Raw genomic sequence first — 17500 nt, forward strand, 5'->3', positions numbered from 1 at the left:
GACGAGCTTCTTCGCAATTTATTAAATATAGGAAAATTTGAAAATAACATAATCTATGTATATAGTACTATATATGTATTTTGATATATTAAAGATTATCAAAGGTTACGTTAGCTAAGATTGTATAAGGGACTTCTCGCATCGATCGTAAGTAAGCCACGAAAATGCAAACACGCTTTTACGTAGATCGTAAATGGTCCGATGCGAAGGGAGACTCCTCGTTGCATATATACAGAGGAGAAACGCGCGCGAGAGATCTTTACTACGAGAAGAAGGAGGGAAGAAGAACCAGACTCTCTAGTCGGTCCGCTACTGCTTCTGCTGTTGATCGTCGATGTACTCTCGTCGTATTATGCTAGCCTTACGGCTTTTTTTATCGTTTACAATGACGCATAGAGACGCCCAGGTGCTTCTGCGTGCAGCCTCTCTTTCTCTCTTTCCTTACTTCTTTTACTATTTCTCTCTCTCTCTCTCTCTTTTACTTTTCTCTCTTTCTTTTTTTATACTTCTTCTTCTTCCCTTGCATACACGCTCATCTTGTCTCTAAACTCATGCAACGTAAAATTGTCGAAGAGCAACTAACCGTCCTTTTAGTACTAGTAAGGATAATAGTATATATATATATATATATATATATATATATATATATATATCAATGATCGAAGTAATATCATTCGAAGGAACAAAATTTTTTTTAGAACGATTTTCAACCGAAAAATAGGTTCGATGAATCAGCATAATGATACGTCATCGTGCCACGACGATGTTGCGAAAATAATGTTTAATGCCGTTCTAATGATACTTTTCCATTAATCAGCATGATTTCTTCTTCTTCTTCTTCTTCTTTTTCCTTCTTTCTTCTCTTTCTTTTTCTTCTGATATTTTTCTTTTCCCTTCTTTTTTGCTTTTTTGTTTTCTTTTTTTTTTTTTTTTATACATAGATATATCGTCTTTTTTTCTTTTTCTTTTTCATTCGCGATTCCTTTCGTATAAAAAGACACGGTGCAATAACGAAATGTCCTTCTTCCTCCTTCTTCTTGCGCAATTCGACCTTAATAGCTTCTTCGTCGAGTGGGTTCCGGCGCGCATTAGCATACGTGTTTTCTGGGCTTTTAACTTTGCCTTATATATAAAACGTGAGTATAACGGCGTGTAACGAAGTGCTCCGAAAATAAAAGGGAAAGAAAGAAAAAACGAAGAGAAAAGAAAGAAAGAAAGAAAGAAAGAAAGAAGGAAAGAAAGAAAGAAAGAAAGAAAGAAAAAAGAAATAACTATATACGTAAAGAAAATATTATTTTCGATGTAAATGGATTCACGATTGGATGGATCGACGATGAACAATTTGTTGGGAAAAAAGAAAGAAAGAAATAAAAAAAAAAAAAAAAAAGAAAAACAGAAACAGAAACAGAAAGAGAAAAAGAAAAAGGAAAATATTTTCTAAGGAAAATATTTCTATATTTTTAAAGAAATTTTGCGAGCGAGAGATCAAGGAACGGTACGTAGTATGGATCTTTTGCAGCAGACGTAACATCGAGAGTCAAGGGATATATCTGATAACGGTTCGTTCTCCTTGAAGGATGAAGGGCAGTGATTCTCGCACCCGTTATTTTTACCTTTCTCTTCTTATTCGATCCGAGTTCCAGCAGTTCTTCCGCGGTGGACCACGATGCGAGCCGAGGGAAGGAGCTTCCGACCTTCCTTCTTTTCTTCCTTCTTTTCTTCCTTCTTTCCTTCCTTCCTTCCTTCCTTCCTTATTTCCTTCCTCCCTTTCATTTCATATCCCTTTGCGCTTCTTTCTTTTTCTTATACGATGCTGTTATACACGAATACATAATATCCATCATTTCGTTATTACATTCTCTCTCTCTCTCTCTCTCTCTCTCTCTCTCTCTCTCTCTCTCTCTATACATATATATATATGTGTGTGTGTGTGTATATATACATATGTACATATATATGTTATATATTCAGAGACATACTATATATGGATATATTCAAAGAAAAAAATTCAATTAGTATTTATCGATTCAGTGTATCTACGAACGTCACATATATCAAGAAATATTAATTATTCAAATATATATGAGAATCATTATCGCTTTAGCTTCCTATCGATAGTTTTCGTAACGATTACATAAGCGATTTGACGACATCGACGAAAGACTGGATCGAACGACATTTAAATGAGATGAGCAAAGTAATCGTTTTCGGTCTACAGATTTTTTCTAAATAATCTAATCTTTCTCTGTCTCTCTCTCTCTCTCTCTCTCTCTCTTTCTATTTCGAGAGACATACGTACTTACGTACGTCGTAATGGCATCGTCGTGCTCGACGCAGCAAGATTCTTATGAAGATCTTAGTACGCGTGTGAGATAGATAGAAAGAGAGAGAGAGAGAGAGAGAGAGAGAGAGAAAGAGTGTGAAATAGTGTAAGACGTTTCAATGTGTATACACGTATACGTATGTATGCACATAATCCGAATTGGCCGATTAGATTAGACGCCTAGTAACTAGATTACGCGTCGGCTCTGTTATCTCTGAAATTAGACGCCGGCCGGTGAATACGTTATTTAGACGACTCGCTCGCTAGAATAACTACATCCGAGGATTTAGTGTCGATGTCACTTGGCGAGCACACACGTTTACTCTCAGCGAAATGTGATAATTCGAGAAAGATCGAACTCCTGATGATCAGTATTTTTTTTTTTTTTTTTTTTTTTTTTTTTTTTTTTTCTTTCGCATCGTATAAATTTAGTTTCGTTCGTTCGTTCGTTCGTTCGTTCGTTCGTTCGTTCGTTCAGTCGCGTTGCATAATGAAGTTTCAGTTCATTCAGCTACGTACCGGTTTGAAAGGCAAAAGAAAGGAAAAAAAGAAAAAAAAATAAAAAGAAAGAAAGAAAGAGAAGGAGAACAAGCAACAGAAGAAGAAGAAGAAGAAGAAGAAGAAGAAGAAGAAGAAGAAGAAGAAGAAGAAACCAAAAAGGAAGGAGAAGGGGAAGGAGGGGGAAAAATTGGTTGGCAATACTGCGAATAAATCGAAAAAAAAGAGAAAGAGAGAAGCGTTGAAATATTTCGAAATTACTAAGCGTGAAATAAACGTCCGATTCGGTGTAAGACGTATATCTTATCATAATTAGTCATTGACGCTAAGTAAATATTCGTTCTACGTTAGCGTCTCATTGAAACCTGGAATTACTTAGAATCTAACTTGTCGAACCGTTTTATTTCCAATACAAATGAGTAACGCACACTAATGTCTCTCTTATGTATAATATCGCGAGAAATAGAAAAGCAAAAGAGGGAAGGGGAGGGAGCGTGGGAGGGGTGGAAGGGGAAGCGGAAGTTCATGAAGTCGAGAAGGGGGTAAAAGGATGTCTCACATTTCCGTTCTCGAACTTTTTTTTTTGTTCTTTGTATTATAGCATTGTATTCGTTTGTAATATTGTGAGAATAATCGATCAACCTTTATCGCCGTCGGTTTATAAGACGTTTAACGGTTTTATTCCTTATTCGAGCATACGACGACGAAAAACGATCTTGTCTAATAAATTAAACGGGCGACCTTGAAAGCTTAATATCGCAAATTCCGGTAAAAGCTGTCCGGTCGATTTAATTCCTTTTAATTATGGATCGTATGTTCGTGGTTTCTTTTTTCTTTTTCTTCTTCTTTTTTTTTTTCGTTTTTTGTTTTTTTTTTTGTTTTTTTTTTTGTCTTTTTTTTTCTTTTTTTTTTTTTTTTTTTTTTTTTTGAATGAACTTCGTTCGCAATCTTTGACGTCGCGAAAATGTCCAAAAGGATCGGCTAAACTAATCGCAAGGAGAACGATAATCTCGTGATCGTCTTCATCGAGTTATCGCGACGATGGTATACATTTAACTGGTATAACTACACGTATACACATATGTACGCGCGTAATAGTACGAAGTCGAATTTGCTAGTGGACATGTTCTTTGTTTCTTTCTTCGTGTAACTACCACATAGTAAGCTCGCGAGCCGTCTATGGCCGCGCATCACGGATAAAAAAATAATCGGGCGTGCAGCGAGGATATATGCTTCTGCTAGATACATATGTACATACACACACGAATATACATAAACGCCTATGCGTCTCATCGTCCGTGGGACGTATACGTTACTGGACTAACAGTAGATACATAGTGTATATCGAAAAATAACTTGCATGCGAAAGTTTTTCTAAAATATCTACGTATGTAAGTAACAAATTCTTTCCTTCTTCAATCGTTTAAAATTATGATCTTTTGATATAAAAACTTTTATGTCAGTTCGTAATTTTTTACCCTTTTGCATATCCATTCACAATTAACATTGAATGATATGAAATTATTCTGAAATACTCTGATTTCGATTATACATATATATATATATATATATATATATATATATATATATATATATACATATATATATTAAAAGATATTAACAATTTTTTATATTCTTCTCGATTTGATCGAAATATCAGCGGTTAAGGTGATTTAATTTGAAAAAAAAAAATGTTTCTTTATCCTTCTCACTTTTTATTATATTTTTCCTTTATTATGCAATTTATACGCTCGATTGTGTTGCACGCATTTTTTCTCTCTCTCTCTCTCTCTCTCTCTCTCTCTCTTTTTCTCTCTCTCTTTTTATCTAAAAAATGCCACCGCATCCACTATATATAAATGACAGCACAACGTTCGACACATTTTCTCATAAAAATATCGCGATTTCGATGCACGGCATTTTTTCGATTGGAAATTTGCTGTGACCCATTGCACTCACACCGTTATTTTTTAATCCGATATTTACTCGTATCTTCCGATTTGTTGAAACACCAATTGATTATAATAAATTTTACTTATTTTTCTTTTCTCCTCTATCTCCACTCTCTCTTTCTTACACTCTTTCATTCCACATCATCAATGTATCTTTACGAAATATACATCTATATATTACGAAAGCAAGGAAAGATGAATTTAAATGAATTATTAATTATCAATTACGTATAATACCATGTCAATGATAACGCGTACAAAAGTATGAAGGTTGTACGTTATATAGCAAACAGGTTGAGAAGATTGATATGTGAAAGGGTTCAGAAGGGATTAACGTGCAACTTGACTGACAACATTTTTCCAAAATTTTTAATAATTCGTGATTCCTTTGATATCGACATTGATATTTCGAACGCCTAAAGACTTCGTAATTGTTTTCTTTTTTTTTTTCTTTTTTTTCCTTTTTTATTATACAGAAGAGATAAATAGATATATAGATAGATAAGAAAAGAGGAAGAGAGAAAGAAAGAGAGAGAGAGAGAAAGAAAGGATATAGAAAGAAAGAGAGAGGAGGACATAGTTCAATTTCGAACATATCTTTCCTTTGCTACGAAGATTCGTCTACGTTGTCGTCTGCGTTGCAATTAAAAATATAGCTGCTGACCCATTTTCAGTATTTTTAAGCGTCGACGGAAATACTTGTGTATCATTCTGCCTCGATTAATCGCAAGAACATCGGCAAGAAGTAGGTCACCAGAAGAAATGAGAGAGAAAGAGAGAGATGGAGAGAAAGAGAGAGAGAGAGAGAGAGAGAGAGAGAGAGAGAGAGAGAGAGAGGGAGAGAAAGAGAAAGAGAGAAAGAGATATCGCAAAACGAGCTCGAACGTAAAATTCGCTTAGTTCGTTAATTCTTTAGCTCTGTTCTTTTTTTCTTTTGCGCGCGCGCTGCCTGTACGCGATACGTACCGTCCTGCGACGCGTCGGAAAATGGATAAAAAACAAAAAAACAAGAGGTGGAAAAAAAGGAAACTCAAAAAATAAAAAAGGAAACGCAAAAAAAAAAGGAAACGCAAAAAAAAAAAAAGACAAAAAAGGAAACGCAAAAAAACAAAAAAGGAAAGGCAAAAAAATAAAAAAGGAAACGCAAAAGAAAAATAAAAAAGGAAGCGCAAAAAAAAATAAAAAGGAAAGAAAAAATAAAATACAGAGGAATCAAAGAGTACACGAAGAGTCAATAGTAACATACCGATCGATTTCACGTCAATAATGATTCCTTCTAATGATTTTATATATATATATATATATATACATATGATATATGATAGGATAAAATTTATATATATATATATATAATATATAAGGGCAAGTGTGATCGTTTATTAACAATTTCTGTGACAATTATTTGTATAAAGTAAAATCTTGATCTTTAAAAAAAAAAGATATTAATCTTTAAGAAAGATTTTTATTCATTACTTATAATAATATATCGTTTAAATTGAAACGTGCCAGTGTTGCGTCTGCAATCTGAGTATTATCAGCAACGAATATTATCTGCTTTCTAAACAACGAAGAAACGATTAACGTAGAACCAATCACGATGTTTAAAAGAAAAAAAAAAAAAAAAAAGAAGAAGAAAACAAAAGAAAAATCTTTTTAACAACTTACATCTAGCAACGATGGTTGATGACGACGGCATTAGCTTTTTAAATGGCACAACATGATCCTAAATTATAGAACGTCAAAATCGACGCTGAATCACGAGTATTTTTCAATTAATTTAAATATTATTTTGTCATTAGAAAAAACAATTGTTTAGTCATTCGTATGCTTATAGACATAGATACATATGTTGCTTGCATAAAATGTGTGATGCATGATTAGATTTTTTCTTCATATAAAAAGAATGATATATATATATATATATATATATATTGAAGATGAGCCTTTTCTTACCGAAGTGAAATTGAGTGATACGTTATTATTGACTATAGGATATACCAAGGGAATCACACATGTAACCAACAAAATTTTATTATTGTTCGTTTGTCCCTGTATGGTTTGATATCGAATATACAACTTTTAATATCGTAATGGACGCCTTGAGAATATCGATGATCATTGTTTCATTGTTTTTTTCCGAGATCAATAGCAGTACTTGAATATTTTATCGCAAATCAAGTATATCTTTAGTAATTTAAAAATTTTCTACGTTATTACGTAAAATTATTGAATTAATACGGGAAATGATAGATTAACATTTAAATTAATTCAGAACAAACGAATCTAATCAATTGAACCATAAATAGTAATGCTAATAGTAAAGACAGTAGTCAAGAAACTCGTAACTACGAGACAAACTCTCCGACAAGTAGTGCAAGGAAACGTTAGAATAGACGCATACTAGCTCGTGTTCTGGCAGATCGTAGTAAGTAGTGCATATCTAGTACTAGGCGGACGGTGAAAGGTTCCACGCACAGCCCTAACAGCTCGTCGTTCGATTCACCCAATCGCTTGGGGCAGAAAATTGCAGGTAACCTCGACCGCAGTCTCGTTCGATTTCGAATCCGAATATCGAACGTTCTTCAATTTTCACGTCCGTATCGAATGGTCGACTAAGTGTCAGCGCCGCTTCCCGTCAATCATCGCTCGTTGTTGGACGAAGTGTAAACGAAATGCAATCGATCGATAGGCTGAACAACGAATGACACCCTTCTCTTTTTCTCTCTTTTCTCTCTCTCTCTCTCTCTCTCTCTCTCTCGCCCTCTTTCATAAAAGATCGATAAGCGTTGACTAACCCTATGGTTACTCTATGGGAAAAAGAAGAGAGAGAGAGAGAGAGAGAGAGAAAGAGAGAAACGCGAAAAGAAAAGAAAGGGACGAAGAAAGGAATAAAAAAAAGAAGCAAGAAAAAAAAACAAAGGAAAAGAAGAAAAAATATAAAAGAAGAGGAAAAAGAAAAAGGAAGGAAAGAAAGAAAAAAAAAGAAAAAGAAAAAGAGAAAAGAAAAAGTAAGAACTCTGTTCTAATTTTAACAAGATCGAATCGCATCCGTAGTTCGGGAAAATTTCGTCGAAGGAGTCCAAGAACACGACTGAATCACAGTCAGAGTGGTTAAAATATCACGATATCGACTCCTCCTCGTTCTTCTTCGGTGGCAAAGCCTTCTTTTACATTGCGTTCGCGTTGGCAGCGGCGAAGAGAGCGAGTAGGAGACGACAGTTAGCGAGCCAATAGCCGTACGGAATAGCCCGGCCGAGGTCAACGGCCACCAAATGTTTTAGAATGCAATGGGAAGGAGGGGGCTAGGGGAGATGTGCTGGCAAGGGTGTACCGTTCGAGTAGAGGGGGTCAGGACGTAAGAGAAAAAATATGCTGGAGCCGTGGCAGAGCTAGGCTCCGCTCGCGTTCTACTTTCTTCCTCACCCTCTTTCTCTCTCTCTCTCTCTATCTCTTTCTTTTTCTCTCTCTTTTTTTCGCTCTCTCTCTCTCTCTCTCTCTCTCTCTCGTTGGTTCTAACTGACGGTAGGCTCGCGTGTATAGAGCGCATTTAGAATGCGTACGCGGCCGGCTTCCAAAGAGGATGATATTCTTTATCGCCAAAATTTCTGTCTACCCGAGCCGAAATCGCGCGACGATCGCGAGCTCGCCAACTAGCAGGTGCGCCGTTTAATGAGAGCCGAGCTAACGAAAAGGGGCTGCATGAAATCCCTCCCTTTTGTGGTGCCTGGTACCTTGGGTACTAATAATAAGCGATACTCAGTTTTACACACGGCCGACTCTCGAAATCCATGATTCGGTGGATCGACTTCTATGTACGTACGTACCAGTAACCGATGCGTTCTTTCGAGTTATTTTAATTTTATATATATACACACACATATATATATATATATAATTTCTCTTTACAAGGGACAATCGACTTATACGGGAACGTGGACGATTCTATTTTATTTGTATTTACGAAAAATACAAATGAATATATGGACACTTTGACGTAGATTAATTTCGCTTATTGATTTTTCGTTTCCAGTAACTGAGACACTTTTGATAGCGAATCGATACTCGTATGTACCTGTTGGACGCGTTCAGAATGCAGAAGCAGTCGGTCCCGTGATATAGTTGATATTATTCGAACCATAGAAGAGAAAAAAAAAAGAAGAGAAAAAGAAAGGGAAAAAAAACAAAAAAAAAAAAAAAAGAAAAAAAAAACAACAAAAAAGAAATATGCGTGGTTCATCATACGTTGGATTTTTATCGGTCGACTCTTTTTTATCCGAACGAAACGCTCGCGTTACGTTATGCAGCATCCTGCTTTATGTACGCCCAAGGTCGACTGACTCAGCGGCCGTCGAGCGGCATAGAAAACATCCTAATTGCATTGTTCGTCGATGGCAGGGGCGACCGATGCCAGGGATATATACGGGACATCGTATCGTTCGTTGTAACGAGATAAGGCCAAAGTCAACGTTACGACGAGCATAATCTATACGTATAATGCTCTGAGAAGATCGCACGAATAAACCCTTTCTTCTTTTTTTTTTTTCTTTTTTTTAACTTTCGTTTTTTTAAAAGAAACTCCAATTTTTCTTTCCTCTTTTTTTTCTTTCTTTCCTTCTTTTTATCCTAGAAAGAGAACCAGTACGGCGATAAAACGAATCGCTTGCGATTATTACGCCGGACGAACGAAAAGACCCACACGAATCAGTGAGGATCGCGCGATGCCTCACGAGGAAACGATTCAGACGAAAAACAAAGTATCACGGGTATGATCGATTCGTTCGTGTAAAAATAAAATTTGGCGGACGGTGCATGTACCGTAAAAATATCGTGAGTTTCCGGGAATGCGAAACACCGTGTGTAACTTTCACCCGGTTCTCGAAGGAGGAGAAGGTTTTCTCCCACCCACTCTTTGTCTCTCTCTCTCTCTCTCTCTCACTCTCTTTCCCCATTCCCTTCTCAATCTCTCATTCTATACGTTTCTAGCTAGGTGGATCGACGGTGGTTGAAAAAGTGTAGAAACGCTTCTAGACCAAGTAGGCAACGTCCCTCAGCCTCGACTCCTAGCAATCCAATCAATAAATATTACAATGGAACCCCTAGAGAAGTAGGGGAGCAGCGTATCCTCTTCTCGTCCACCTCCCACCATCGTCTCTTCTCGTCCACCTCCTCTCTCTTTCTTTCTCTTTCTCTCATACTTTCCTACGGCAACGGTGGTGGCAGTGGTGGTGGCGTCATGTCGGTGGAAAAAGGACCTCTTTTCCGTCGCGCTCTCACAGCATTCCTCGTCCTGGTTCTCCCTCGTCGTCCTCGGCTACATCTGCGAGACGTCATCTCCCTTTTCCTCTCTTTTTCTCTTCCGCAAGCGCCCTCGTTTGCTCGTTTCATCTCTTTCTCTTTCTCTCTCTCTCTCTCTCTCTCTCTTTCTCTCTCTATTCTCCGCCTATCCCTCCTTCTCTTTTCTCTCCCTTCTTACGAGCGCTCCGAGCGTCACCCCTTCGCCCCTCTGCCCACCCTCCCCTCGCCCGCGAACGTTTACATTTTACTTTTCTAGTAGCGAATTAAAACCGCGTTCATGCGCAGCCCGCGGAAGGGCGTAATGATTTTTTGAGGGGCGAATCGAGTCGGGTCGCCGACGGCAATGCCGCGGAGGGGATAGTGGTTCGGGGCCGAGAGAGAGAGAGAGAGAGAGAGAGAGAGAGAGAGAGAGAGAGAGAGAGATATATACATATCTATATGTATAAAGAGAGAGAATGAGAAAAAAAGAAAGAGAGAGAGAGAGAGAAAGAGAGAGAGAGAGAGAGAGAGAGAAATAGAGAGAGAGTTTAGAAGGAACAGATCGGCAAGAGTCATTCGTAAGACGGTTGCTTTGTTGAATTTTTTACTATAAGGCATGGCTAATCGAGAGGAACGCGAAAGGAGCGGAAAATTCAAATCGTCGCGATTCTGATGTCATGAAACATTTGACAGCTGAATATCTGGACGAATGTCGTCATTTCTTTTGTCTTAATTATTTATTTATTTTCTTTCGTTTCTTTTTTTTTTCCTTTTGTTTGTTTTTTTCTTTTCTTTTCTTTTCTTTCCTTCCGATGAAAAAAACGATGCGAGGCCGAGCGAGGAGTTCGCCCGCTCGTTTCCGATCGAAAGTGACATTTTTGTTCTCTCGGTGCTTTACGCATTTTCATTTCGCGGCGGTACCTCGCGGCGGGCCAAATCGGCCTGAGGGTGGAGTGGGGAGAGGAGGAGGAGGAGGAGGACGAGGAGGACGAGGAGGTAGAGGAGCGGGCGACGCGTCCGCAAGCACCGACCTCCCCACCAATCCGGCCAGTGGCTCTCTCTCTCTCTCTCTCTCTCTCTCTCTCTCTCTGGCGCGGTCTCTCTTTCTTTATCCCTATACTCCCTCCCCATCCTTCTCCTCCTCCTCCTCCTACTCCTTTTCTCTTCCTTTTTTTCTTTCTTTTTTTCTTTCTCTCTTTCTTTCTCAGTGGCCTGGCGCGGCGCTCTCTCGCTCTCTTGCTCTCTGCGTACGCACTATTTTTTAGTCCGCACTTATTACGACAGATGTCTCATGCTACGATAAAGAATAACGCCGAACGACTTCCGCCCCGCGTTAGCTGCTAGTCCTAAGCAGACTCGGGAACTGCGACTTGGAGTTAACTTCGTTCGTGCCTTTATTATTTCTATCTATCTATCTATCTCTCTCTCTCTCTCTCTCTCTCTCTTTTTTTCTTCCCTTGGTAAAAGTCACATTTTTTATTTTGCTGATATTATCGACGAGTACGTTCGTTCGTTCATTCGTCCGTTCGTTCATTTTTCTTTTATTCTTTTCTATTTACTCTCGAAGGAAATATCATAGGATTCGTGACGGTCGACAACTAGTTAACCGTAATTATCGTCATCGTTTCGTTCAAAGAAACAGTAATATTATTAACGTCGTATTTGTCGTTATATTCATCGTCGTCTTCGTTTCTCGTTCATCCAGGTTCTCGATCGAGCACGTGTCCGTCGTCTCTCCCTCGTCCATCCGTCCGTCCGTCCGGATATTCGAAATTCCCGCGTCGCTGGCGCCACGCGTCTCGCGCGGCCCTGACGGCGTTTAGCGGCTCGCGAGAGAAAAAAGAGAGAAAAAAGACACAGGGAAAGAGAACGAGAAAGAGTAAGAGTAAGAGTAAGAGAAAGAAGAAGAAGAAGAAGAAGAAGAAAAAGAAGAGAGAAAGAGAGGGAAGTGGGTGGCGAGAAACGAAACGTGGAAGGAGCGAGGGCGTGAAGAGGGAGGAAAAGATAGCTGCTAGGTCTCCGGATCGCGCGCGCTCGGGCGTTGTATCGTTGAAGGGGCACCTCCCTCCCCCCTCTACACTTGGTGTCTCTTTCTCTCTCCCTCCCTCCCTTCTTCCCTCCCTCCCTCCCTCTCTCTTTCTTTCTTTCTCTCACTCTCTTCGTGGCGCGCAACCACGAGACCTAACCTCTCCGCACCCTTTTCTCTCGTTCGCCGCGCGCGCTCTCGGCGAGCGCGTGCGAGAGGGAAAGGAGCGTGAGTGAGAACGAGTGAGAACGACAGAAAGAGGGAGAGAGAGTCAGAAAGAGAGACAGAGAGAGAGAGAGAGAGAGAGGGAGAGAGAGAGTGAGAGAATCGCCGGCGCCGCTCCTGTCGTCTCTCGCGACGCCGCGCACTCTCCACTTTTTCGGCGAGAGAGAGAGAGCGAACACGCCGAGCGACGACGACGAGAGCTGACACGCGCCGCGCGATCTTACGTACGGATATCGTTTCGCGAGAGTGGCGATGCTACTGTTACCTCTTCCACCACCACCGTCACCGTCACTGTCACTGTTACCATCACCATCACCGTCACCGTCATCATCGTCATCGTCACCGTTGCCGTTGCCGTTGCCGTTGCCGTCAACGTCGCCGTCACTTCCGTGTCTTCGCCGGCTTTTTCCTCGTCTTTGCCTTCCTCGCCTTTGATTACGAGACGCGATTATCGCGAATATATAAATCCTTAGTGCCTGCGGCTCGCGCGCTTACACGGTGTGAACGACACAACGATATACGATTAATTAAGGATACACCCGTTATATATCGTTCGAGTATTTTCGTAAAACAAAAAAATAAGGTTAATACCTAATAATAATAATAATAATAATAATAATAATAATAATAATAATAATAATAATAAATAATAATAATAATAATAATAATAATAATAATAATAATAATCGTAATAATAATCGTAATAATAATACCAACCAATAATAATAATAATATAAAGAAGAGGAAGAAAAGGGAGGATTGTACATGGAGCATGGTGTCCCAAGGTTGAAGAGGGCCAAGAAGGGCGAGCACGTGAGCGTTGTCTTCGGCCGGTGTCGCGACGAGGTAAAGATCTACGATCTCCCTCGATTTTCAATTATTATTAAACTTTTCACACACCGATTACACTTCTTTCGAAACAAAATAAAATAGGCATCTTCCGTTCTCTATCTTTCTCTCTTTCTCCCTCTCTCTCTCTCTCTTTTTCTCTCTTTCTTTCTCTCTTCTCCCTCTCTCTCTTTCTCTCTCTTTCTCGTCATTTCTTTTACAAGGCAGGGTGGGGGGGAAGAAGATCGTGATGTCCTTATCCTTTTGTCCTCTTCCTTGTCTCTTTTACCACCTCCTTTCGTCGGTTCGTGGCCGGCGAGCTTTTCGTACGTTTTCGTGCGAACCCGAAGAGACCTTCAATAGTAACGCGCGATGCTCGCGACGTTTTGGGGGTTAGTTCGGGCGCGCACACCGCGTCGTCCGCATCGTTGAGGGGCGACAACGTCATTATTTATTCGAATGGGATGGGACGAATGGATAGATAGAAATATAGGGTAAGAGAGAAAAAGAAAATAAGAGTGAGAAGAAGAAAATGAGAGTGAGAATAAGTGAGTTTAGTGATTGAGATAGAGATAAAGAGAGAGGAAGCGAGAGAGAGAGAAAGAGAGAAAGAGAGAGAGAGAGAGAGAGAGAGAGAGAGACGATACAATGAAGAAAATAGTGATTTTAACGGTACACATATAGATGCGCCTTTTTCGAAGTTCTCGCGCGGTTTTCCTTTACTGCCCCCATCTTCCTCCCCCTCCTTTTCCCATCAACAAGCGTCCTCGTTTAGTTGTCGGCCGTTCTCGCTGGTGGCGGCGCGACATACATACATACATACATACATACATACATATATATATGTATGTATGTGTATGTAGGTATCTATGTGTATGCTTCTTCGGAAATCCGTTGCGTTCCGACGAATCACGAGGTTGCACGCGCGAGAAGCGGGAAATGTTCTGGCGGTACACGCTATACATACATACATACAATATTGTCAGTAACTATCTTGATTTTTCGATTGACCTTCGTCATTGATGAAATTTGAAAATAAAGGAAAGAGACTTCGGAATATGATTGGAACTAATTCGTCGTATATATTTTTCTCTCTCTCTCTCTCTCTCTCACTTACTCACTCTTTCTTTCTCTTATTTTCCATCATCCGATATGTGCGCGATCGTTTTCTTTTTGTCTCTTTTTATTATCTTATTTTAATCGCACAATGAAAAGACCAGATCGATTTTCAAGATCGTTCGTGAAAATCGCCTGAGATTCGTAGTAGAAAAGTATCGCCGAACGCGCGCGCACGCGAGTGTGTGTATGTGATGATGTGCGTGGAAGAAAGAAAGAGAGAGAGAGAAAGAGAAAGTGGGCGCGCGCGTATCCGATGATAACGCGCGCTCCAAATCTTTACGGCTGATCTCACTTACGGAGGACTACGTCGATCTTTGCACACTTTTTTTGCGAGGTGGCGTTGCGGAGATAAAACGCGGAACGCTTTACGACAGTCCATTGTTTCGGTCATTAGCTTACGCGGCATGACGAGCGATAGGTGCGCTTTCGTGATAACGTCCCACTATTATCAAAACCAACACTAATATACCATCACCATCCAACCACTACCACTATCATCGTATTAATATTACTGCTATTACTATTACTATTACAACAACTACTACTACTACTGCTACTGCTACTGTTACTTTTACTACTAGACTACTACTATTACTTGTGACTACTATCACTACTATCACCATTACTGTTATTACCATCACTACTATTATCACCATTAATACTATTGTTACTTTTCCTCCCCCACCCCAACCCCTTCCCCTCCCCACTTGTAAATTGTGGTTTCCTTTTTCCTTTTTTTGTCATTTTCTTTCTTCTTGTTTTTTTTTCTCTCTCTTTTTTTTTTTGTTTTTTATTATTATCATTACTCTTATCTCTCTCTCTCTCTCTCTCTCTCTCTCTCTCTCTCTCTCTTTTCTTCTTCTTTTTTTCTCTTTTCTTTTCTTTTCGGGAAGTGTGCGGTGAATGTGTGCCTTAACGCGGAGTGCGTTCTGCTGACGCTTTTTGACCGGGAACCGTCGCTGTCGTTCGCGGTTAAACTGAACGCGCGTATATTGGACGTAAAACTGGGGAAAAAAACAAAAGAGAAAAAAAAAAGGAAAAAAAAAACAAAAGAGAAGGAAAGGTAATCGCTCGTTGATTATCTCTCTCTCTCTCTTTCCCTATCTCTATCTCTGTATCTATTCGTATCTCTCTATCTTCGATCGACAAAAAAAAGACCTTCGATTCTTTTTCTTCGTCTTTAAGCAGAAACTATATCTATTCTTTTTATTCACGAACTGGTGGCAAGTGATCACGTCGCGTAAATAAGGCACAAAGAAAGGAAGAAAGATTAGAAAGAAAGAAAGAAAGAAAGAAAGAAAGAAAGAAAGGAAAAAAAGTAATAGAGAAACCTTCTTCTTCTTCTTCTTCGCACTTCCCTGACCGGTATTTCCCGCGCTGGAACTTTCGTCGTTCGTGTCAATTATCGTCTCGTCATCATTATTTTCTATCATTTTTATCATCGTACTAGTACGCCTTTTTTATCTTTCTTCGTTAACGATTTTTCAAATGTTTATATATCCATCGTCTTGTATATCGTGTCTCTTCTCCTTTTGTTTCTTTATTTTTCTCTTCCTTTCCTTTCGTTCAACATCCTTTTTTTTTTCTTTTCTTTTTCTTCTCTCTCCCTCCCCGCTCCTCTCTCACTCTTTCTCTGTCTCTGTCTCTCTCTCTGTCTCTCTCTCTCTCTCTCTCTCTCTCTCTCTCTCTCTCTCTTTTGCTCGACCGCCACCGATCTTTTCCGCAATAACGTGCTCGAGAAGCCTCCGTAAATTCCCTCCTAAAGGATCGCACAGTGCCCACTGTTCTCGTGTTATCAAACAATGTTTAGCGATTCTCACGAGACTCCGAAACTTATCTTGAATTCGTCAGACATAAATTTAGCAGACCACGATAGCGCTGGTAAAAAAAACTGTGAGAATGTGTTTCAGTCGAAACGGATATTTTTTCTCTTTCGAATTAGTGCCTTACTACATTCGTGCAGTGATATATACGAGTTGTTGTTGATGGTGTATATATATATATTATAGTGTGAGTTAGAAAGTTTAGCGACGATAAGGAGGTTGATTGAATTACGGCGTTAAACGATTTCGAATCGGAGACAGAGTGCGAAGATAGTTTGTTATGTTTTTTTCCTCGGTGTCCGTTATCCCTGAGTATATTAAACGAATAAAGAGAGAGAACGAGAGAAAGAACGAGAGAAAGAACGAGAGAGAGAATGAGAGAGAACGAGAGAGAGAGAGAGAGAGAGAGAGAGAGAGTGGGAATGGTAGGAAGGGAGAGAAAGAGAGAGAGAGAGAGAGAGAAAGAGAAAGAGCCGTGTCAAACGTTATAATTATAACTTTAAGTAACAATATAATTATGATCAATGACGTGCTTTCAAACGTTGGAAATCTTTTTTTACTAGAATGTATTGCTACACTTATGCAGGGAGTCGACTCTGCAAATTTGTTTTAAGATTTTTTTATCATTTCGCTAAGATAACACTATCAGCATACATTTAATGCTTGCGCTTTTATAAGTAGCAGAGAGTATTATTTAATCGTATGTTCTGGCTTGGCTCCAGCTTGACGACCTAATTTTTTTTTCGTTTTTTTTCTACGGCAAAATAAAAATATGAAATATTGTTGCTTTGCAACTTTTCCTTTAAATAAAGTACGATATTGACAATATTAATGTTTGGGGTTCATCCCATTGGGAAATGGGTCATCTTTCTTGTTAATATTGACATGAAATTTTTTTGAAGATCAATTTTATTCATATGGAATTGTTTGCATATTTTTCTATACTAATAATATTTTTCATATGTTAAATCGCAAGAAGATAGTTCAATATATAATTATTTTATTTCCATATTATCGGTTGCGTAATTCTTTATCCAGCTAATAAAATGAAATGGACATCTGTTTTAATAACGCGTTTATTCGTGTATAAAGATATATATATATATATATATATATATTTCTTTATCAAACAAATAATATATTAAGATGAAAGTATTATATTTAAATGGCAATTTTAAATTTTTATAAATCGTTTTAAGATAACAAACAATAATATTCATTTTATATATGAAGGTAATAAATAAGATTTAATGTTTGTTCGCAGGTGAATAGATATAACGATGGTAGATACGCAACACTTTTGTCTGCGATGGAATAATTACCAAAGCAGCATAACGTCAGCTTTTGAAAACTTGAGAGATGACGAGGACTTTGTGGACGTTACATTGGCTTGTGATGGCAAGAGCCTCAAAGCACACCGGGTTGTACTTTC

General features: G+C 38.9%; 1 protein-coding gene across 8 annotated transcripts in view; it reads left to right on the plus strand.

Annotated features, from left to right (window-relative positions):
* Positions 1-17500, plus strand: part of LOC124950682 (broad-complex core protein isoforms 1/2/3/4/5-like) — a 38107-nt gene that overhangs the window by 2974 nt on the left and 17633 nt on the right. For 4 of the 8 annotated variants that reach the window (XM_047497756.1, XM_047497748.1, XM_047497755.1 and 1 more), the window contains exon 2: positions 17333-17500. This exon is cut by the window's right edge and continues 34 nt beyond it. In XM_047497756.1, the coding sequence (XP_047353712.1) occupies positions 17349-17500 (152 nt within the window). In that variant the 5' untranslated portion in view covers positions 17333-17348. The other 4 variants (XM_047497751.1, XM_047497750.1, XM_047497749.1 and 1 more) reach the window with 4 other exon arrangements.

The sequence above is a fragment of the Vespa velutina genome, chromosome 7, assembly GCF_912470025.1.
Source record: "Vespa velutina chromosome 7, iVesVel2.1, whole genome shotgun sequence".
Lineage (NCBI taxonomy): Eukaryota > Metazoa > Arthropoda > Insecta > Hymenoptera > Vespidae > Vespa > Vespa velutina.